This window comes from Saccoglossus kowalevskii, chromosome 16 (assembly GCF_978046115.1).
Source record: "Saccoglossus kowalevskii chromosome 16, keSacKowa6.1, whole genome shotgun sequence".
NCBI classification, from domain to species: domain Eukaryota; kingdom Metazoa; phylum Hemichordata; class Enteropneusta; family Harrimaniidae; genus Saccoglossus; species Saccoglossus kowalevskii.
The window spans coordinates 17,478,773-17,503,982 of NC_140656.1; the positions used below are offsets into that span (position 1 = coordinate 17,478,773).

General features: G+C 36.1%; 1 protein-coding gene across 1 annotated transcript; it reads left to right on the plus strand.

The window, feature by feature from the left end:
* Positions 1 to 1,278: 1,278 nt before the first annotated feature.
* On the plus strand, positions 1,279 to 24,549 carry LOC144354078 (uncharacterized). The gene is made up of 52 exons (XM_078010196.2): positions 1,279 to 1,315; positions 1,573 to 1,674; positions 4,456 to 4,713; positions 5,076 to 5,187; positions 5,468 to 5,675; positions 5,789 to 5,957; positions 6,754 to 6,947; positions 7,096 to 7,371; positions 7,529 to 7,734; positions 7,935 to 8,055; positions 8,674 to 8,862; positions 8,997 to 9,209; positions 9,463 to 9,737; positions 9,884 to 10,025; positions 10,110 to 10,328; positions 10,752 to 10,923; positions 11,024 to 11,304; positions 11,655 to 11,855; positions 11,996 to 12,137; positions 12,518 to 12,692; positions 12,799 to 13,014; positions 13,329 to 13,509; positions 13,602 to 13,801; positions 14,240 to 14,471; positions 14,623 to 14,829; positions 14,966 to 15,071; positions 15,169 to 15,285; positions 15,381 to 15,548; positions 15,638 to 15,783; positions 15,870 to 15,995; positions 16,216 to 16,354; positions 16,555 to 16,741; positions 16,871 to 17,082; positions 17,243 to 17,355; positions 17,466 to 17,585; positions 17,673 to 17,801; positions 17,927 to 18,148; positions 18,264 to 18,401; positions 18,772 to 18,964; positions 19,055 to 19,209; positions 19,612 to 19,735; positions 19,820 to 19,950; positions 20,036 to 20,183; positions 21,259 to 21,419; positions 21,509 to 21,752; positions 21,871 to 22,425; positions 22,560 to 22,739; positions 22,861 to 23,051; positions 23,144 to 23,252; positions 23,471 to 23,799; positions 23,965 to 24,172; positions 24,290 to 24,549. Exons 1-52 carry the CDS (start codon positions 1,279 to 1,281, stop codon positions 24,547 to 24,549), a joined length of 9,639 nt encoding a protein of 3,212 aa, XP_077866322.2.
* Positions 24,550 to 25,210: the final 661 nt, after the last annotated feature.

A 25,210-nucleotide genomic window follows, 5' to 3' on the forward strand; every position in this document is an offset into this window, starting at 1 on the left:
TATTATTACCAATTACGAAAGGATAAAATAGCTGATTACATTTGACACCTTGCCCATGTCTACGAAATTCTTTTTTATTTATGTAAATTATATTATTACGAAAATAAAAACAATTAATTACATCTTACGAAAATAGCCCTTGCCGACCCCCATTGGAGCAAGAGTGGAACACAAACTGTCTGCTGTTGGTTACAGTAGAGGGTGATCAGTCAGTATTTGGTTGTGACATTGGGTTCACCTTGTAATTGTGTTTGAGTGAATTATTAATTTAATTACTCTTGTGGTGCTTTGTGTTTTTTTTTCTTGTTGGTCTGTACTTTAGTCAATAGTGTGTTGGACAATCTATAGCTACAGCCAGAGGAAAAGACCGGTATTCACTTCTACACAAAAAAATTCAAGTCCACTAACACTCGTATACCTCTTGTTGTCATATATAATAGAGGCCTTTCAGATATCCATCGGATTCTTTATAAAAACTATCCTGCACAAATCAGCCCGCTGCAAAAAGATTCTCTTCCTATAATTGCTTTCAAACGGAACAAAAACATTCGAGCCAACCTGTTAACTGCCAGATTCCAATCATCCACTACTCCAGATTCTACTGGCTTCACACCATGTAATGTAACCCGCTGTAAAACCTGTAAGCACGTCAGTCCTGGTACCATATTCAAAAGTTCTAATACTACACAACAATAAACAATCCATAAAAAAAACCTTACATGTGAGTCTCCAAATGTTATATACTTATATGTATTGGAACTTCCCTCAGGAAGCTGAACAACTAAAACGCCGGGAAATGATCGTCTACTACGTATTAGTATTTACGCATACATTACCACGGTGGCTCTATTGTTGATAGCTATTTTATTATTTATTCAAGGACATCTACTAGGACTATCTATCACGTAGAGTACAGGACTGAATATTATAAAGCAGAATGTAGTGGCAGCTGTTCATCGTCATCCTGTCAAGGTAAATTATATGTTTTACTCTACTGGTGTTAAATCATCATTATCAGTCCACTTTTGTACGAAGTCTGAAAACGTATATATATATAATTCATGTTTAAGCGTCCACCTGGCCGTACCTGTACCTCGGACAGATCCACGTCCATCTTGTTCAAATTTCACACATAAATCATTTATTTTGGGACACCAATACCCGTGAGCTGTTCTGTGATCCGATGCAAGATGACAGCCAATTTAATAAAATTCAATTAAGGGATCTTCAGAGATCACTTTGTTTGCAGATCGGTTTCAAAATGGCTTATTCGCGGACATGTCTTTAACAACGATATTGAAAATTCACATACACAGTAAAAGTCGTGGAATACATATAATATTTACATTTTTAGAAGCGTTATACAACGGTCAAGTTTGTATTTAAAACGGTTTTGTTTACTAATGCACGACGGGAACTGTTTCATGTCATGTTGTTGTCAATGTCATGATATTTTGATTGTCGGATTAAAACATTCAAGAATCTACTTTAAAGTTGGTATATGTGTTTCCAAGAATCTACAACAATAATCATACTAATATTAATTCAGTTCTAATTCTATTCTAATTCTAGAAATAAGTACGACGCCAATATTTTGTTTTCCTGGGAAACATTACTTGATAACAGATCACTGCGATTGCGATGATGGATTTTCTGGCCCCGAATGCCTGCAAGGTAAGAGTAATTGAATAATTTGTTACAGAAACCTAAGCCTAATTTTATATTCAGAAGTTAATACAAGACAACCTATGTGATGTCGCTTCGTCGTTACCAAGGCCACTTTTTATTTTAGGAAAGCGCGTTAGTGTGCGCTCAATGATCAGAAAATGTAGGCCAAATATAACGAGGATTAAGTCACCAAAAAACATCACATCATACTCCTGTAATTATTGTGTTTACATCAATGCACTAAATTTACATATATGAGATCACAATATCCACTTAGTAGTAAATGTGTAAGTGAAATTTTTGATGAATAATTAATGAAATCATATTACCAGATAAAATATCTACTGTGCACAATACCTTGCGAGTTGTAAATGTGAATCTAAAATTTCTCTCTTGGAATTAGTTTTGCAAATAGTTCCAATGTCTATGAATGCTGCATCAGCTAGCATAAAACAATTCCAAACACATCATCGATACCACTATTATTACACATTTTTCTGTTTAGCTGTCAATACTTAGTAGCCAATCAGATTTAAGGTGGAGATGCAGGTTCGTGGGCACTCAGAGTGATTTTTGTTTTGCTTTTTCTCACAGTCTTGGCTAGATAGTGTTAAAATTTCAAGGCTTTGTCAATGTTGGAACATACTCAAAATACATGGAACCGAGACACGCGTATATGATTAAAAGTCCCGAAAGTTTGTATACGTTGCTCCTTGATTGACAAGTCACTGTTGATGTTAAATGTAAATGAATTACTGGCCCCGGTTACGGAGCAGCGGTGTGTGGCTTCCTGTCCTGGCTCTCTGTTTACTAACCTCAAGTGCGATCAACTAGATCGCAAACTACAAAAAAATAGACACGACGTAGACGCTTCCAGCATACAAGCGGAATGAAACAAAAAACATACAGTTGTAAATGATAAGTAAACTTTTTCACTCTTATCTCACAACATGTCAACAACTTCTAGGCAGGCTGCTTCCAGTGGTATACTGTTAAATATTTTTATTTTTTAATTTTTTTTTCATGAAGGAGGAAGGTCCGTGGCGCGCAAAACAAGGCCACAATTTCTTTTGTTTTCTTGGTGCATGGATTTCAAGCTTTTTCGCATTGTGGGCAAAACTAAAAAATGTTTCCACACATTTTTGACACCAAAGGCATTTTAACACTGAAGTAAATATTTTTTTCGTTTCGCTGTAACGATCACCATGCTGATAGCATTGCGATGCAATGGACAAACAACACTGCTGTTGCTGTCTTCGATAACTAAATTTTCAGTGTCAAAATACAAAGTACGTTGTATGGCCGTGCTCGGTGACCTCTGGTACTAAAGATGAATTAGGTATTTCCAGAGGCCGGGATTCGTTTAATTTTCCTAGACCCGTCTCGTGTGTAGTTGAATAAAACCTGCCTCGATTTACAATGCGACTTCATTTCGAATTTGTTTCATCGGTGTTTGGATGATTGAGTAGTAAAATCTGCGAATAGCCGTTGTGTATCAAAATATTAGGGCCCATTTCAACCGGGTTGTCTAACTTCACACGGTCTATTTCAGGGGGCCACTCATAGTTTTTTAACGGTTTGAGGGAAGGTAAATTTAGACTCAATCCACCCAATGGCGATCGCTATGTTTATATTACTGCATGAATATCTTATCGGCTTTACGTAATCTATTTTGCCCCTCCCTAAGTGAAAATGCTAACACGACGCCATGACAGGTTTCACGCAAAGCTGTGACTTCGCGGGCGATTTTTCGTCGGTTTCCTTCGAATTGTAAATATTTTTATTTTATTTTTTACCTGACGATTTAGCATCAATAAATGTCGGTGTACATATGAAGTAAATGGCTCGTTTTATCACTTTTTTCCAAAATTTCAACTTTAAAACTATTTAACTTCTAGACGGTTCATCTGTTTTCAATGACATTTTCGGGGTGATTATTCAGGTCTAAGTAAGTGGTTTGGTTTCACTGTCTTCATTGGAACAGAAACAATAGAGCTGCCAATTAGCGGCTCTGTTAATTGTGAACGATTTATAAAATGTGAGTGTTTCAAAGAGTACTGTGTAACAACTTTTCAATGGAAACACTAATAAATAATCCACTATGTTCCTGTTAAACATAAGTTTTAAATAAGTGTTTTTAAATCAAAATCAGGGTATGCATTCAAAAGTTAAATAGTTTTAGGTGCACTTTCACCTAAACATGCATGATTGTAACCCCAAATCCACACCACTTATCCACCATACCACGGTATCACAGTACATTATTGTAAACCATAAGAAACTCTTTCCAAATGATATATAACTTGATGGGTAAAAATTATATTTTATTCATGTAATTACAGTAATTAGAGCCAATTAAAAATAATGTCCCCCCCCCCAACCAGCACCTCTACCTTAAACAAAGCTTGTTATACTGATGTAAATTAAACTAATAAATAATCCACTATATTCCTGGTAAACATAAGTTTTAAATAAGTGTTTTAAAATCAACATCAGGGTATGCATTCACAAGTTAAATAGTTTTAAGTGCACTTTCACCTAAAAATACATGATTGTAACCCCAAATCCACACCACTTAATACGGTATCATAGTACATCATTGTAAACCATAAGAAACTCTTTCCAAATGATATATAACTTGATGGGTAAAAGTTATATTTTATTCGTGTAATTACAGTAATTAGAGCCAATTAAAAATAATGTCTCCCAACCTGCACCTTTACCTTAAACAAAGCATGTTATACTGATGTAAATTAAATATACATCGATTGCTCTTATTTAAACCAGTAAATCAGCCAGCATCGGTCGACATTTGTCTTGTCAAATTACAAAGACTTGATGGAGATATTGAGAGAAATCAAATAGAAGCCGATTGCAAGCTTGGGGAAACAGTTTTCGTTAATGATCCAGATATGAATAACATTAGGATAAATTGGAATGTTCGTTTTGACGGATCTGAGTATTTCTCATCGGATAGACCATCGTATGTAGACGAAATTGAAATAGGACTAACGGGGTTAGAGGCATCGTTCACTCACAGTCGAAGTAAGTTGAAATATGATTGCGTTATTTCTAAGCACAATAACTGTATACCTGAGGCCAGAGTAGCTTGACATGTGCAGTGATGTTCAAGACACCAATCAAGTTTGGTACATACTCAACAAGCAACGCTGTACTCGTTTATGACAAGCTGTCATACATCATGTAGCATACATGTAGCTTTGCCGTTTTTTAAGACAAAAACGGGCTTTGCGCTCGTGGCCAAAAGTTTGGCATTATATCTGATAATCCACACATTCTCACATGGACATAGATCACATGACCCAGAGTGCTATGAAATGTGAGTTGACTTGAATACCAGTAATGTAATGTATGAATTTTAAATAATTTATTTACCCGAATCATAGCTGCAAGTCGCGAAGCGTTCACAGAAACATGGTCCGAAAGTAATCCATTGGTAAACACGTTCTACAGCGATAACTGGTCCCACGCCATTCCAAAACTACAACATAACGATCGGTAAGTAAAAGTAAGACGTATTCATTCACCCAATTGTCAGCTGGTTGGTCAAATTTCAATAACTAACTGCCTTGCATTTTCACGAGCTTCTCTACGCAAACAATATGCATTTGATATAGAGAACCAAAAATGTAAATTTTCAAAATCACTCAATCGAGAGCTAATATTGTATTGAGGATAGTCATGTTTTAGGTGACTCTCCCTATATGTATATACATCATATTCATGTCCTACGCTGTTCAGGGTGATATTGATCAATATTTTTTATGTTGCGCTGCAGGTTAGAGATAGAGATCAGAATTAACACTGGTGGCTTCATTCAGTTGGAAAGGAATTTCCCCTTTTTTAATGGTCCAGAAGAATATTACCATGGCACGTCGCATTCAGGTGCTACATTTGTTTTTGACTTTGAAAAACCATATCATTGCTCTGTTGGAGGTGCTTGCAGTGACAACATGTTGGAACGCGGGCAGGCAATTACTGACAATGTAAGTATATATTTTGTTTAATTATGTCATGTTGCCAAGAACAATTTCAGTAGTATGTCCGTTTAACTATACAACATATTTAACAATATTTTGTTTTGTTTTTCAATTCACAGCCGAATATTTACGTTCGATGGTCTGGCTGGAATGATGAACTGTCTGGTATTATTAAGACTGACATTAAAGTAATGAAGACTGAAGGCAGCCCTTTGAGATGCTTACATGACACGGATTTAGAGTGTACATCAGATACTGGGCAATGCTCATTCACACTGACCAGCACAGGTGCGTGATAAATACAAGTTGTCACTTTTAGCCCAGTGTAAATGCTGTGATTATGTAATCACATGCAATGCTGTCAAATACGTTTTTCATATAAGTAGATTATTTAATATTTACGTACTTATGTTTGACTCAACTCATGTTTGTCAAATGTAGGCCCTGTTTGTTAAATTTCATTTCATGTATGTATGTAAGAATATATCTGTGCATTCAATAATTTCAATGAAATTAAGCACAGTTGTGTTATACAATAATACACGGACCTGATTAGTTACCCAATTCCCGTAATACTTAGCTAGATTGTTGTGTTTGGAATACAAATATGCACAATTGAGTACTAAATTCTGCCAATCTGGACCAGTATAGTACATTCGTGACAGATACAAGTATGAAATCGTGATACTCATCATGTAACTTTTCGAATCTGATATATAATGGATGTCACACCGGCATTCTGTTAACGTTGTAAAAATACTACTATAGAGCTATATCTGTAATCTACCAGGATGGCATTCTGTAGTGTTACAAAACACAAGAGTAAATGTAACATTTTCATAACTGTATTCTGATTGTGTTAACATAAAATAAACCATACTGTATAATACTTCACTTTTTTCTGAATGATATTTGTATTGGAGGAAGTATGATTCATGCTATTATTACCAATTAACAAGTCTGTTTCATTTCATTTTAAATTGGCACATAGTGCCTATCCAAGCAACTTATTGTTTTTTTTAATATGTGTGCAAACATTTGACGCGTGCATGCTAATGCGTGTATTGTGTGTAAACATTTTCAGGGGTATATTGTGTACATCTCACTGTGTTTGATGTTGCCGGTAACACCAATTATGCGCTTCGCTACCTAATGTTTGATAACATTAACAAACCCGGAATATATAATCATAATCCACTGAGAGTTGTCTCAGCTATAAGTGATACTGGATATGAATGGCAAACTGACACATATAATAGCTTGTCTGGCGGTCCAAAGGTAAGTTAAAATTACTAGAAATTTATTTATTATTAGAATTACTAGAAAAGTATAAAAAAAAGGTGCCTCAAAAGGCAATTTGCTAACATCGAGTTGATTGTGAAGATATTATAGTATTCGTACAATGTTGTCCGCATACGATTTCTAGGTCCATATACAATGGACAGGTCATTTCAAAAACGAAGAGCATTACAACAGACATCTCCTGGGTCCAATTGGTGACTTCAATCCTGATATGGCGGAGGAATACGACGAGTTGCATGGAACACCACCGACCACTAGATCACGTGAACCGATATTGAACATCTATGGAATTGTGAAATTTCAAATAGCATACGCTATTGATCACAATGGAGGATCCAGCCTGACACAACCACCGAACAATTGGATGGACATTGCTTTATCAGTAAGGTCATATATATACGTTTCGTAGCATGATAATTAAATTGACCTACTTTTACGTAAAAAGCGACAATGCATAGTATGTTCGTTGTTGCATTCAATATCGACAATAATTCAATAAGGTACAACTACAATATGTCTTCGCATTAAGTCTTTTGTATATTGCATATTTTGCACAGGACGAAGCACTACTCGATCTTCCAAGAGAAGATGGTGACGCTGTTCGAATTTGGGTTAAGGCGTTTGATGTGCTAGACAACACAGTGATAGATAATACAACTGTTCACATCGACTCTTCACCTCCTGTTATTGGCGATATCTATCTTGCAAAAAATGGAATGGATTATTTGACAGTTCACAGTTCAGTTGATCTCTTTGATATGAAGTATGAATCGCATTAATTTTGAATCATTTACATTGATATACTTGTTATTCGATATATGTGACTTCCGTGTAGTCACTTCCATGTGACTAACATGTTGGCTTTTATTTTTGTATGCAATTTATTCACTTTATGCTACTGCGATTGCTCCAAGGAGACATACACTGTGTTCAGATAATATTCAATTTACTTTTCTGTCACAGAGTTATGTTTGATTGTTTTGATGATCATAGTGGGTTGTACACTATTGAATGGACTTTACATGAGATGAGACAAGAAGCCATAATTCATGGAAATGGTACAGTTGCAGTGGAGCGACCATCGGTAAGGAAATTGCTATAATAATGTTCATGATTTAAAATTCACAGTGTAAGGTAATCAAAACTGGCTGCTTATATCTCGCCGGAAAGGAAACAGCTACGCATCCTGTTTTTGTCTGTCAAATGTGTTTCGTGTGTGTTAATAGGTGATTTTCCGTACAATTGCGAGATCTCGCGAGCAGCATGAAAGACGCGCGTCGAACGTCTGCCGCAAAAATCGAACGATTTGATTTTGAACTCGAATTTCTTAATTTTGTAGCTCACATCGACCGGCCGATCTTCGACAGAGGAATATTGCTTTCGAATATCCTGACTTAATCGAAATTGTCTATCATCAAATGTGTACAGCACATGGAAATGCCACCAAAATATTTTTGCATTTGTTGAATCCCACGCGATGTTTGATGCCACTACGACGCTATGACCTTTGTTTGTCCTGTTTTTACGTTCGATTTCACGCATAACGCGTGATTCTCGCAGTGAACGGAAAATGGTCAATTGTTTCATATATCATCTTTAATAGGTCACATACCATGGTCACATTTGTTCGCAAATCATAAGCTTGTCATGCTTTGGGATTATAATTAATCTGTTATGTGTCTCTTCGTCGTTTCATTGACAGGAAGCCCATCCAGAATGCAACCCTCCTGAGTGTACATGTATCCCTAAAGGTGAATGTTTCTTTAGAGACTATTCGATATCCTTGGATGAAGACAAAATGGCAATACCTATTGGTATCCATGACAACGATTATGTGTTTACTATAACTGTTACCAACCAGGCACGGTTACATACTTCTCGCGAATTTAAGGTAACACAAGACTAGAACTATGTCTAGTATGACATATAATAACATATCTATATAATGAAACTGATCATATTTTCTTAGTTCACATACAACATGGATTCAACTAAACATTCTCACAAATGGTTTTGATTTTGTAGGTGACAGTCGACACGAGTCCACCCCATGAGGGCAGCATAATTGACAACATTCCCGGAGAGCCTGATTTAGATTATCAGCAAGAATACCTGATTCACGCATCATGGGATGGTTTCTTTGACAGAGAAAGTGGTGTTTCCTTCTACGTGTATTACTTTGGAGAAAGTTGTGTTTCAGCAGATGCAGTTAATATATCTATTCCAATTGCCCCGCCGGTATGTAGAGTTATTTGTGAAAAAAATAGTCTTTCTAATCCCCATTTTAACGCAGTCCGAAAACTTAGACTTGATCGCCGTACGTATCTAGCAGTATCTCACACATTCTTGGGCAAATAAAAAACGCATATTGGGATATCGACACATACCTCTATATTTTATTTTGTTTTCATTGAACTAATTATTACCATAACACTTAGACCAAATGCAGTGCATATAAAATAAAATAAGGTTTATTCTCCTTTCTAAATAGTTGATAGATACAAGATCTACGCATGCTGAATGGTTAGCACCCGGTCCTGGTAAATATCATAGCACTGTCATAGCATATAATAGAGCCTTAGAACCGTCCAAGCCTGTGTGTTCTGATGGGGTTACCATAGATACCACTGTACCAGTAATTCAGGAAGTGATCATCGATGATGTTTTTATGAGACCGGGTCTTTTGAAAGATGATGATGATATTCTCTGGTTCGTGGACCAGCAACGTTACAAACAGATTCTAATAAATACATCTGACATTTGCATGTACGTATACACTCGTATACATTAATGTTATATCGTACATTGTCTATGGACAGATTACTACACGAATACTAATTATATTCTCTCTATTGTGGATATTATAGCATGAATAAATTAAGTAAGCTTGTTTACACTACCTTTTTTATTAGAGGCGCAGCTCGATATGAAAGTAATATGAACATGTACCCAACATTTCAAGGAAACCCTGTTGGAGCATACGTCATGTCAGATTATGATTGTTCATTGTTCGGGGCATCTCCAGAACACGCTTTTATCAGAAAAGAAAACCATGTAAGTATTTTACAGAACACATAAAATTGTATATATTCAACCAAATGTATGTAACTGGTATAATGTTCCCTATGTCCTTTGCAGCTATCGTTGCGCTGGATAGGCTATGACGATGAAAGCAGTATTTTTTCTTATGACGTTGGAATCAGCAGTACATCTTCAAGTCTTGATCCAGATGTGTTACCATTCACATCAACAAACGGACATTCCGAATTTATAACGTATCATCCAAACCTTGGGGAAGGTAGTACATTTTATATTGCAATCAGAGCTGTAAATAAAGCTGGATTATATAAAACAGAGGTAGGTTGACATTACATTAGATATGTGATCAATACTCAATACACAAAGTTGCATTCCAACTTTGAAAATATATGAGTTACCATCCACTAAACACTGTAAAACATCATGATTGTGTTTGGGGAGGAAAAAACAACTGCATAGTAAGTGGGTCTCTTAATTAAAGTTATGCGTGTACACAGTGAAAGCTTTACTGAGTTAAGAGGCCCATTTGTTATAAAATGTTAGTTAAAATGTGGTTTTAAAATTACATTTTTGAAAAGTATGAGCAGGATATCTACTTTAAATATATCAAACGTGTTTACCAAAACAATATTAAGTATTTGTGATTGTTTAACTTGTCAACTGTGAAAGGTTACAAATGTTATCAAGAAATACAACACGTATGCTAATTGCATCAGGTAATTATAAATATTTTAATTGTAGATTGTCGGTCCATTTATTGTCGAGGTTACGCCACCGGTGTTCGATGGTGAAGAATTGAGCGTAACACTCCACAAAGAAAACGAAGTACTCTTCCTAGTAGCTCGTTGGCAGAAAGATGCATTCTACGATGAGGAGGATATGGATAATCTGAATAATTTTCAGGTCGCCGTGGGTTAGTAATCTATTTAAAAAAACACGTATAATGACAATATTGTACTCTAGTGTGTTTTTGAAATTTGTGTCCTGTTTATGTAATTTGCTATGTTTTGTAGGTGACTTTGAAGGTGGCTCAAACTTACTCCAGTTTACACCAGTCACTTCATATCAAGATGTATGTGAACTCTCCATTCCTCCAACCTGTGTGGCAATTCCTACTAGTATTTTAGATTGGCAACTCCACGGCGAGCATGATTACTTTGTTTCTATAAAAGTGGAAAATGTTGCCGGTTTGAGTGTCGTTGTTTCATCCACCCCGTATCGACATATGGTTTCTTTGCCAACACGGGGAAATGTTATTGAAATTGTGGATTCCGCGAATAAACAACCGTTTGGGGTAAGTGTTTTTGTAAATATCAAACATTTTAGTGAAGTTGGCAGTGCGACTCTTAGAATTTAAAGTAATAAACACATAAACGCTGATTGTGTTTGATACTATTAAATAAATGTCAGTATATGCTGGACCTCCATAATATGTCTGCTCTTGGTAAACAGTGATAATATTGGGTATTTTTCGGTGTTAGGCACCGTTTCAGAATGATGGCAGTGTTGAGCACTGTTACTATTGGATTTGTACGGACCAACGTGAACTTTACACAACAGTGTAACTACGGGTAAGATGTATTGTTACATTTTAGTGTGAAATCAATATTTGATACATTTAACTTTTTTAAATCACTCCAACAGATTTCTTCTGACATCGATTACCAATTAAACGCAAAAGAGCTGCATTGTGCTTGGAGTGGATTTTCTTATGTCAACCAAGAAGTGTCGTATAAGGTCGGTCTGGGTACGTCTCCTGGAATAGACGATGTTGAACAATTCACTGTTGTTGAACCTGATGTTTCGTCATACATATTCAAGAACCTCGGTTTGATTTCATATCAGGTAAAATACAAATAATAATAATATATTCTATAGTGTATTCCTTCAGTGATGTACAAAAATGCATGTATACATTTATTACTATATTTTGTAAGGTACATATTTACGTTAATCTCGTATGTACTACTACTTTTTTACCTCAGAAATATTTTGTAACCATAAACGCATTTACTGAAGTTGGAAATATCTCAGTCTCTTCCGATGGTGTCACTGTTGTGAATGTTGGAGATATTCTCAGTGATGTATATGTGTATGATGGACTTGGTTGTACCAAATACAGTAATGGTAAGGAGCATTATATTCCCATATTATTAAACTCTACAAGCCACTATCAAAAAAGCCGGAACCAATGGGTGACGTCAGCCCTTTCATGTATCACTGAACGTTTATGATGCACAGATTTCTGGGGAAATTTTACTCAGCAAACTGTCTGACGTGTTTGACGCATTGCGACCATATTAGGCAGCCAATCGTTGAATATATATCTGGCGTTGAATTAAAACCAATTTAGAAAACGTTTGTGCAGAATTGATATAATTGATACTATTAGATGTATCACTTTTTACACAGTTGCGCACTACCTTGGTCGTCAGTTCGAATTTCAACTTGCATGTTTGTAATATAACTATAATTTATATGATGGTATGCATGCCGTCAATTTTCAGAAACTGCTATAGGTGATACTCACCATACTATGAACATAAGGAGTAATTGTATCTATGACACTGATTATCAAGCGTCCACTACTGTAGCTGCTTCTCATTGGAAGCTTGGCGATTCAGCTGTTGAGTATGTTACTAGAATCGAATGGGGATTCCAGGCTGCACTACTAACTGACGGGTATTTGTTTAAATTACTGTTTCGATATTTAGTTTGATTGAATATCAAAATACATCAGTATTTAGAACAGAATGTGGTTTTCATTTACCCCTGAATATATTTTCAGATCTGAGTCATGGGACTTTATGACTCCCTATATTGATGTCAATATGGAAATGTACTTCCAGATGCCTGTAGTCGAGCTTTTACCAGGAAGCCATTACCGCTCCGTTGTTCGATTCTGCCATCCAGCTGGATGTTTTCAACCAATTGCGAGTAACGGATTTTATGTGACACCTACACCCCCAATTCCGATGGGTTTTACAGAAATATTATATCTGAAGTAAGTAAACGGAACACGCTAATAAAAAATGGATTATATGTTAAACAAGTAAAAGAATGAAACTAGAGATGAAGTGCAATGACTGACATATCTATGGGGATTGTCAGAGGCACTGTTAAAGTCTACATGTCCTTGTGTCAGACAAGGCCATTTTGACCCCGGTATAAGCGAGTATGTATATTTGAAAACAAAGCCATAAATCAATATGCCTGTCATTGATTGTATACTATGATATAGTTGAAGTTGGTGATGTTTAGGATAAAGTATTCGTTCTAAAGGTGTTCTTCTAAACTATTGTTGCATTTTGTCAATAGTGAAACAAATGAATTGAGCTTTAGTTGGAACAGTTTCATGCAAGAAGAATTGTCGGATCGGTCGTCCATGGATTTCTATGAATGGAATTTAATAGTTGTAACAACACCAAACGAAGCTTCAATTGGAGAGGCACTTTTCCTCTGGAATCAAGTCATTTTGTCTAACAACAAGTCTGATGAGGTGTGTTATTAAAGTACATGAAAAGGAATACCAAATGCTTACCTTTTATCGAAAGTATTTATTTCATTCAGTTGTACAACTTCTCTTTGCAGTTGCAGTATACCACACGCCTACCACAACAACTGAATTTCACTGAATGTATACGACTTGCACTGCGTGGTTACAATAAAGCTGGACTGTATTCTACAATGTATGCTGATATCAAAGACTGTGATGCCATAAATCCCAAACTAATCGTACCTAACATCGTCATAGATGCCGTCGGAGAATACACAGACAATGATGATGTCAGGTGATAATATGAGGTTATTACGAGAATACCTTAAAGTACTGTCTGAGTGCAAACTTTGAGGTATCCCTCCCTTCCAAGAATACATCATGGAAAGTCACAGAATCAGCTAACTTCTTTTTGTGTGGAGTCCGGTCAAACCCTGGTGGCAGCCACGTTTGTTTTTATTATTAGAGGACGCTTACGCAAGTAATCATTTCATATTTAGAATTCGCATTTCCTTATATGGTAGGATGAAAATACTCAAAATTATGGCACGCTGTCACTTATAGCGTTATGGTGACTGATGTATAATAATATTAATTATTTTAAATATTCGAATGAATTTTTCTTGAAATTACGTCTTGTACAGTAATTGATTGAAGAAATAGATGTATTGTTAAATATACATGACGAGCCGAACTTGGGTTTTACTGAATTTCGTTTTTTCAATATTGCTAGGGATGTATACCTGGAAGAAAACGCACACTGGCAAGCATCAGACGCAGAGTATACGCCATCAAATCGCAAATTATCAGCTGTTTGGCCTTCATTGCGGTATGATGCATACTCTTGGAAAGTAGTGAAAGGTGATTTGGTCGATCATAGAGCCTATTACACACCGCGTGTAGAAGTAACATATGCTGCCTACTCGTGTGACGACCCCGGTGTATTGGCTTGTGGGAGGTGTAACGTGAGTAGCAAGTTCTGTTTGTGATGAAGTTGTGTGGACATTGTTCTAACAAGTTTGTTATGATTGTTTCTCAATAATTATGAATCGTCTCTCACGACAATCAAAGCCCAAGTACTGGAATTTAAGCGTATGTTTGTATTTCAATATTAAGGAAAACTTTGTGAATATTGACAATATGGAATTACTACATGGACATCGCTACCACATATGTATCCATGCCAACGAAACCTTGAAAGATTATGAGAAAGTTAACCACTTGTTACCAGATATGTCGAGTTGTTCGAATGGTATTGTTGTCGACAGAACTCCACCGAAAGAAGGAAATGTTTGGTTTGGTTGGAATGGAAAAGGTTTTCAAGTAAGTAAAATAACAACAAAAAATAGACATTCATTGGTTTAACAAATCAGAGAGGGATATATCGACTGTTGTCATGTTCTAATAATTATTACTGACGTGTTTGAAAATACACATGTACCATATTCTCGTTTCACAGACAACAACGTCCGAGTTAATCGTAAGTTGGGAGAAATTCTACGATGTTGAGGAACATGGTCAGACAAGCCATAGTTCGGGTATCCGAAAATACGACATTGCAGTGGGTAAGAATGTATTCTTAGCACATCGATTCGATACATAGTATTTATTGAGCAGCAGTAGTAACAGCAGCCATATTCTAAACTTTTCTATTCTTTTAAGGAACATCCCCGGGCGGTGTAGATTTATCAGATTTTGTAGATGTTGGAATTACCAATTGGATTGTATTACACGATTTGCAACTACAGAGTGGTCAGACTTATTACGCAACTGTTAGAGGTAATGCACAGTCTTAATCTCCCTCAATATTTCGCCCTATATAGAGCCACTTTGTTTGAATACACTCCTTTAACAAAAATCTCACGTTTTGGTAGCAACTGATTTCGTCGGACTAACAACCCAATCAGTATCAGATGGACTGACAATTGATGTTACTCCACCGGAGAAGTCGGACGAATTCGTGCACGTTGGTGGCCATTACTGGGTGTCCACATCTGGATTTACCGCGTACTGGAGTGGCGTATTTTATGACATAGAAAGTGGTAAGTATGCCATCGTTTTTTAAAAAAAGTTGTTCATAACTGTTAAATACACGTGTCGCATAATATCCGTCATTACATTGCATTGTCAGGGATTAGTCACTACGAATGGTGTATCGGTTCAGAACCTGGATTGGCCGACGTCTTTCCATGCACTGTAACTTATCAGGAAGAAATTGTTCACTCTGATGACAGTACATTCCTAATTGACGGACATATCTACTACGTAATGGTGAAGGTAATGTATTACAATTATGTACATATATACTACTACTGAATATTACGTATATTGTTGTGCACCTAATGTTTATTCTTTCAATGTAGGCTTACAATGGAGCGTCATTGTCGACATCCAGTACATCATGGGGTATCATAGTTGATAGTTCACCGCCAGTCGCGGGCGTTGTATATGATGGTGAACCGGACAGTGTTTACGATGAAGATTATCAGGTATATGCCTATTCATAATTACAATTTATTGTCACTTGTATATTTATTATCTAGTGCAGAATAGTTTCATTTTCTGAGTAGTTGTCGGTTAAATCCATTTATATGCTGACATGTTGCATCGGCGCAGCGACTAGATACATACATACTCAAAAGCATATAAGAACTTAGTGGATGTGTTTACGTTGCGTAATTGAAATTATCTAATGTATACATACTATAGATTCATATAGATCATTTATCCGTATGGTGGGAGGGATTTCATGATCCACATACCGAAATCGTTGGCTACTCGTGGAAAGTGGGATCTTGTGTCAACTGCGATGATATCTTAGAAAAACAGGATGTCGGCATGCTCGCAGGTAGTTAATTATGAAGTATATGGAAATTAGTACACTTTACTTTGGTTATCTAGTTCGACTTTTATTCTTAAGTGTGTGTACATGAATCTGGTCTATAACAATGTACACTAATTATCGCAAACATCGGACATTGGGTTCAACTACCAGATATGATTTAATGGAAATAAATTTATGCGTTTTGTCATTAAATGTAATTACAGAAATGAAAGCCAGTCATCTCAATCTGGAACCGGGTGTACGGTATTACACAACAGTAACTGCATGTAATGCTGCTGGATTATGTACAAGTGTCACATCGGATGGCATTATACCGGATAATTCAGCCCCAATTGGTGGTATGGTTTATGATGGAGCGAGTGGTGATGACCAGCATTTTCAAGCTTCCCGGTAAGTTAAGCTTTCATTACATTGTTATCGATCTACTTTACACATTTATCTGTGTAATCTGGGAATTGCCCTTTTGTAATAATTCATTTATTCTAACCATTGCTATACACATTTATTATTATTCAACAGCACCAGTTTGGCTGCACATTGGTACAACTTCCATGATCCACAGTCCCAACTTTCACACTATGAATGGAGAGCTGGTACTACTCCTGGAGGTGATGACGTCTTAGCGACGACTCAGTTACATCTTACGGAAACAGCATTCATTTCACAGTTACAACAATTGTTGCCAAAATCTACCCGTATTTTCACTACTGTGCGAGCCTACAACAAAGAAGGTGCGTCAACTAAATTGATTTATATTAATTAATTTTCTAGGTGGGTATATGAAAATAATAAGATTACACAATACTTATTTATATTTAGTAGTTAAATTTAATTGTTGACTGCAACACTTCTTCGTTTGCTGTTTGTTTGTTGTTTCCCTCCAACAAACAGGTTTGTTTACGGAGAAAACATCAAATGGTTTCATTGTTGATGATACTCCTCCTGAGATTCGCGAAGAACCAACAATTGATTGTCAATTCGGATCTATAAAGCCGGGAACACAGGTACACATCAGTATTTGTCCGTGCACGGATTTTCGCAAATAAGTTATTAGAATGGTTGTCATGGTTTTAAAGAACTTAAGATTGATGATACGTACATTTCAAATTTATAGGTTTGGTCATCAACTTTGCGCGTGGTTTGGGAATTCCATGACCCAGAAAGTAATATAGAAACACAACTTCTGTCCGTGTTCACTCACCAGCAAACCGAAGTGGAATCCCCAACAATTCGGGTAAGTGACAATGTTACAATTATCCCATATGAACGCCCAGAAAATTATCTCGTGTTACTCATTGTGCATTTTTCTTAAAAATGGTAGATTCCTGGAGGAGTTGGACATCACACATTTACTAATATGTCACTACACGATGGAAATACATACCATGTCAGAGTAGTGGCGTGTAATGGTGCTCGACTCTGCTCTTCTCGTGAAAGCAATGGAGTTCTAGTAAGTATGTTACAATTGGTCACGACTGTTTGAGTCGAGATGTCAATAATGTATAATTGTCATGTTTGTTTGTTTTTCTAATATTATAGTATAGTATATGTTATTTCTCATTTTTTATTTCAAAGGTCGATTCAAGTCCTCCGACTGTTGGTACATTTGCTGTGTCTACGGACCACGCTGCCGAACTTTCCCGCCACAGAGATGGATGGATGACGTATTATCAAGATCAAGGTGATGTCCCAGCACATGTCAAATTAGCATGGCTTGGATTTGCAGATGTCCATTCTGGAATCAGTCATTATCATATTGCAGTCGGTACTCAGTTTGGTGCATGGGACCTAACACATGTAAATATAGACTCACATTATTCTTCTTATTTGATCTTCGTTGTGTTTTATACTTTATAAAGCTAATATTCCAGCTGTAATCTGATACTAGTAATATTTATTTTATATTTCACAGGATCAATACGTGAAAGTCGACTACACGGACGGCGATACACATTACGACGAAGGTGTTGTTCAAACTACCATTGTTGATATTAGTCGCGACTTGTTGCCTTATGAACACGTGTACTGTACATTATGGGCTGTGAATGGAGTAAGTATCTTAGTAGAGTATGGGGTGTTTTAATTCTCGTGGGACATAGTCCGAAACGGTAACCTTGTCCGACGACACATCAACACCGATTTTGTTCAAAAGTGGCACGGAAACGTGATGGGTATACACATGTTTTTGTTTTGTTGATATTTGACCAACATGCTATCCTTCAAACTTGTTATTATTTATTCATTGTATTTTTCACAGGAGAAATTTAAGAAAAATATGCGACGTGGATTTCGTGAAATTATTTCATCATTTTACTATCATGACCCTAGTATTATGCAATGTATAAATAGTACTTAAATGTGCATAAGTAAACTTGTTAGTGCTCAATCAAACAAACAGCGTATTTATTTGTACATTTCAGGCTGGGTTACGAAGTTATGAAGCACATGAATCATTCCTTGTGACACCATCTAATGATAACAGTGGACTGCTTTCATTACTAAGACAGTGTTCAGTGCAGACATGTCAAGGAGATTGCACGTGTGCACCACAAAATCAACTTTGTCAATATTCTCCTGAAATGTGTACAAATGTCTCAGGTGAGTTTGCTTTGGGTTCTGCGTCTATTAAATGAATCGGACAGTTAATTGCAACAAACTTATATTTATAAGTAAGTCACCCAATACAATACATTCTTGTTTCAGCGCAACACTACGATTCGTACCAGCATGTAGAAGTAGTTGATGTCTTAGACTATCGTGAAAATGCGGATGAACCATACAGAGATTATAACTTCACCCCATCGGCCTGCGCAATAGGAGCTCGCTGGAGGATATCAAGTGAAGGTATTTCATTTGCTGTAAATGATGTATTACTATATCAATTGTTAAAAGTTAAACATAACCATTATATGTAGCATTATGACTGCCACCAGGTGGCGGACCCGGTGTGGTAAATATATATGTAACTTTTTTTTATTTGTATGACTACTTTGGAGATTTTAGAATTATCTATAGAATTGTCTTTCCATATACTAAAAGAATATTTGAATTAGATATAATTATCGCGCTTCATAGGACGGATGCTGTCATCAAACACAATACAAACACACCATGTGAAAGACACGTGTTTAGTGTATTTATATAAAAAACGCCTCTGCTTATTAAACACATGAGCAACTTAGTTTATCTATGATTGGTAATATTATCAATGTTTGCTTTGTAAAATTATCGCATGCATTTTTATAGGTACACCTGTTCAGCGATACGAGTGGAGTGTTGGTACCAAGGGTGAAGCGCCGGGAAGTGGACTTCTGAATCTGAGTGTTGATAGAATATGGCATGATGCCGGATTAGTCACATTTGCTGTGTTTAACGTTAAGACAGGTAAAATGCATGTATTAACATTAGTGTTAATTTTTGAAAAATGTAATTTATATACCAGCTAATTTATTTTCTACTTATTTGCAGGATATCTTACGCCTAAAGTAAAATACGTTTTTTATATAAAAGCGTGGTATGACCAGAACACGTATCTTGTGTTTGAATCTGATGGCATCACGTCCTTATTCAACCCTCCAAAAATGTCATCTTCAAGAAAGGTACATATCAAGTGTCATTTTTATTATATATAAACTACATTAAAATTTATGTATTGGATAATTTATTATTATTTGTATATTTTAGGTAAAGGATGTGATAAATGAATGGTCTCCAGTGGACACTGACTACAGTACATCTCTGGTAACGATTGGAGTATCTTGGAAGGATGTCTTTATCGGCTCTAATGAGGATATTGATTATTTTTTGGTTTCATTGAGTCTAAACCCAGGAGGTAAGAATCACTATTAAATAGCTGTTAAATTTCCTTATTAGGAAAAACCAAAACTGAATAGTGTGAATTTTACATATCATATACGGTCCCACGTCCATCATCCAAAGAAAATAGTAATTTGTATTTCTAGTTCAAAAAATATATAAAATATTCAGATGCTGGGATCAAATATACTTATCATATGTATTATTATACATCTGTCAACGTAACGCCAACGCCAACGTGCCGTAATTTTGCGGTATTGCACTGGGTATTTGCATCCTACCTCATTCGGATATGCGAATTGCAAATATGGAACGATTGCGCGTAATTGTCCTCTAGTAATAAAAGCAATCATTTCAGCCCCAAGGATTCGGAGTCCACACATAGTTGGTTCGTTAAATATATTTTTTATTTCGGCATTCCCGTTATATATCAATGGGAGGAAAATATGTATAATAATATAGTTATTACGAGGATACCACAAAATATGCACTCAGGCAGTACGTGATCGATACTTCGCTGTACTCTCTTCGTGCATATCTTGCGTTATCCTCGTAATAATCTCATATTATCAACTAATACGCCTTGCTCGAATTGCCAATAATATAACCGAACATTTACAGGTACATAGTGCTAAATGATGACTAAAACTTCCTTGGCCTCAATTGTAAAGGCAAATGCCAAAAGTTAAATGAATAATTTTGCTAACTTTTCAACATTTCCGCACTAAAGCCATCTTCTCCAACAGTTTAAACTATAGCATACCACTCACTTTTACCTACGTGCTCCAGAAAAACCTATTTTCAATATTTTTTAGTCCAAAGTGGCGATTAAATCCAGCGTTTGCACCATCGTCGCCTAGCTGATTGTGTTACTTGTCATCATTTCTGTATAATTACGTTATGATCACCTATTTTGCGCTTGGTTTAATAAAACTTTGAACAATAATTTTGCCTTGTGATAGGAATTTTTTGATCAGAAATCCCAGAAACAGTTACCGATGTGCTTGGCCATAGTCATGGACAAAAAATCAACCTGTAATGACGTATTTACCTGTAACAGGTTATGACATCTTTTACAATTATAATAACAGGTGATGACATTTCCTCTTTCGATGATAACGTTGTCAGTTCAGATGTTAACACCAGTATGTTATATAACCTACCTCTTAAGACGGGGAGGACTTATTATTCTAATGTTATGGCAGTCAACTGTGCAGGTCTTCGTACTATTGCAACATCGGACGGAGTGATGGTAAGATATAGATATGTAAATTACAAACAAACATAACATACTCAGTTTTTAATACTTACGGAAGAGAGTAACACATATTATTTGATCAGATCGATACAGCCCCGCCTACTGTTGGTGTCGTATACGATGGTCTTGGAGTACATGACGCCGATTATCAGAATTATAGTAACAAAGTATCTGCTTCATGGTATGGATTCTCTGACCTTGAATCGTCTATTCACCATTATCTATGGTGTGTTGGATCTGCACCTGGATACGAAGACATCTTAACATGCACTAATATGGGCCTTCATCTATCAGCATCCGACACAATTCAGAACTCAATTCAATCAGGTAAATTGTCAACAATCTTGTTCCTTAATTGTACCCAATGCTATATAATATATTTATTCGATAAAATTCATTATACTTGGGTTTTCACTGATTAATTACAAATTATTTGTTTTGCCAGGCATGCTATACTATTCAAAGGTTGTTGCTGTTGATGCTGCTGGGTACCATTCCCTTCCTGGTATTTCGAATGGCATAAAAATAGACACGACTTCACCAGAGTGCCAGAATCATTTTATATCCGAGTCAAACTTGCTTCGCAATCCTTCATTTGAAGACACAAACTGCTCAATTGACTTTGATCAAATATGTACTTCCATCTATTGGCAGATACATGGTGTATATCATGTTATAAAATCAGAGCAAATTTTGACTTCACTAGGAAAATCGTATGTGGTGATTTATGGAAGTTTGTCTCAGAACATATCAACTTCAGTCGGGGATAAATACAAACTTTCATTTTATGTCAGTCATTTACCTAACCCTACTACTCCACTCATGTCTCAAGAAGGATATGTACAAATTCCCGGTGTACACCACGTCTTTAAACTCTACCAGAGAACGGGTCATAATAACGAGATCAGCGGATCATTACTGGAATGGTATGAACATGTATATTACTTCACTGCAACGTCTGATACTTCGATTGTCACCCTTGGTTCGCTTGGGAGAAATGGTACGTTTCGTATTAAGTATACTTACAACAAACGTGTTTATTTAATCCGAACGTAGTATACCATTGCTATTTTGTATCAACAATAACTTTAGTTTAGAATAAGTTTAGAATACCTGACACTAATTCTTCTACAGGGATGGCTGTTCATGGTATACACGTCAATCGTCTCACATTGACCAATGATGATGATGGAAGTTGTGTTCATGGCCATATTCGAACCAACAGTATAGACTTCACGGTTACAGCTAGCTGGGAAATAATTGATTTGGAGAGCCCTGTTGTTGAATACATGTGGGCTATTGGGTCAACAAAAGGTAAATAACATATTCTGATTTTATGTATTGTGAATTACAATCTAAACACTTAACCTTATTATCATATTATATTATATCAGTAACCTTAAAACATACATTCTCGCATATGGCTTTATTGCAGGAGGAACACAGGTCCAGACATTCGTGTCAGTTGGTAGTAGCTCTCTTGCTTTCAGTGATGATTTAACATTGGCACATGGTATACCTATCTATATTACTGCTGTAGCAAGAAATGCTGCAGGTCTACGTTCAGTACATTACTCCGATCCAATCATGGTTGATGTGACTGCTCCAGAGCTATGTTGTCTAATGGTAATAAATTACTGTATGCTCGTTTGTAACATTGCAATAATATTTCGTCTTATCTGTATTCATGTGTACTTTATTACTTAACTTGTTTTTAGAACAAGCACGTCCATGATGATGAATTATATCAAGTGACGTCAGTTATTTCATACCAATGGAATGTCAGTGACCCTGAGAGTGGGGTTGATTCTTGTGAATGGGCAATAGGTGAGCCTAGCCTAATCAGTAATGTTATGTTGGCATTTTTATGATAGTTATATACCATTAAAACATTTGCGACACGCTAATGTTCAGTCAAATATGTTATGCAGAGTTATCTAATAATAGTCTTATGTCGATAAATTATTTGATAAAATCGAAAAGCGTGGTCGTAGTATAGCGCTAAAATAAACGGACATATTAGATATAATATTCTGCTATTGAAGGTTTGAATCCAGAATCCACCACATTAAGCCAGTTCACTGCCACTGAATATATCGACTTTGCCGAGATGGATCTAACAGGAATTCTGACTCATGGGCAGACAGTATATTGCACTATTAGGTGCAAGAATAGTGTGGGATTATCAACCACAATGCACTCGCGTGGTGTAACTATAGTAACGGAGCCACCGATGACTGAAGCAGCTACTCTGAGAGTCATTGCCATGTCACCATCGGAGTTTGAGTCAAGAAACAATCACCAGTCACAGACGAACCTTATAAACATCGCATGGGATGGTTTTCATGATCATGCAGGAATATCGCATTACGAGGTAGGCAGCATTGTCCTCATTAACATACGAAACAATATGCATGTATCTGTAACTCAATAGCTATACGCATTACCTTCGTGCAATTCAATTATCGCAGTGTGATTTAATTACCGTATGTGCGTGGGAGTGCACCATATGTGAAGTACACATTTTGTTTTATTACAGTGCAAGTTGTATGGTGGAGTATACGACAGCAATTTAGATTGGAAGGTGATTGGTGTTAAGGAACAGGTCAATGGTGTGATATCTGGTTTGAATCTAATGTCGTATAAAACGTATCAAGTTCAGTTGAGAGCTGTCAACCACGGTGGATTTTGCAGTGATCCAATTGTTTCCAATATCACTGTCGAGACGTCGCCACCAGTGTTCACTGGTAACGTTATTTTATTGTAATATCTCGTGATAATTTACTCGATATAACCTTGTAAATTATAACTCTTTAACAAGAGAGCCGCAAATACTTATTTTACATTGATCTAATTATTTCCAGGTTTGGACATGCAGTATACATGGTTTGATAACCGTGTTCATCTTGACTGGAGCGGCGTGTTTAAAAGCAATTCTTCTATGATTTATGAATTGACAATAAGTTCCGTACTGGGAGGTAGTGACATCATCAAATGGTTTGATACTCGTGTGATGGAATATAATTTTATGGGGGCCGATCGCGAAATGGAATACTTTGTTACAATTGCAGCTGCGAATGAGGCTGGATTGTACACTATGTATGATCAGGTTTTTGTTTATTAACTGTAATGTCGCTCGCTAATAAGTATTATTATTATTATCATTATTATTAATATATATATATATATATATATATATATATATATATATATATATATATATATATATATATATATATATATATATACAAACATGTGCTTCGGTATTATTCAGCAAATACAGTTATGTCAGTTTTACTCGTATTTTTAGACAGTTTGTCGTAAATGACAATGCGCACTGGTTTATTTTATACTTACATGGTGACATTAAAGGTAACACTTAATAGCATTCTTTTGTGTGTTATGATGCCATAATCTTCAAATAACACTTTTTTCAGTATAATTCACTGTTGAAGTTTATGTTCAAATATTTTTAAACTCATTGCTTAAAATTTGTCAGAAAAATAAAAAGTACCCGTCGTAGTTTTAATGGTAAATGTGTATGTCAAACCAAATTAACCCTTATTCAACATTCAATTTAACTGTGAATATAGTAAATGAAAACGTTGTTTTCAGTTCCAAATGAATAGTATTTAAAGCAGCAGGACAGGTTCTGTACTTTAAAGGGCGGTGGTCGTCGCGCCGTGTCTTGTTTGATATGGGACTCATAGCGACGTATACAACGCTTGTAAAATACATTGTTTATTTACATAAAATTCGAACACGCGCTGCGCAACGACCACCGC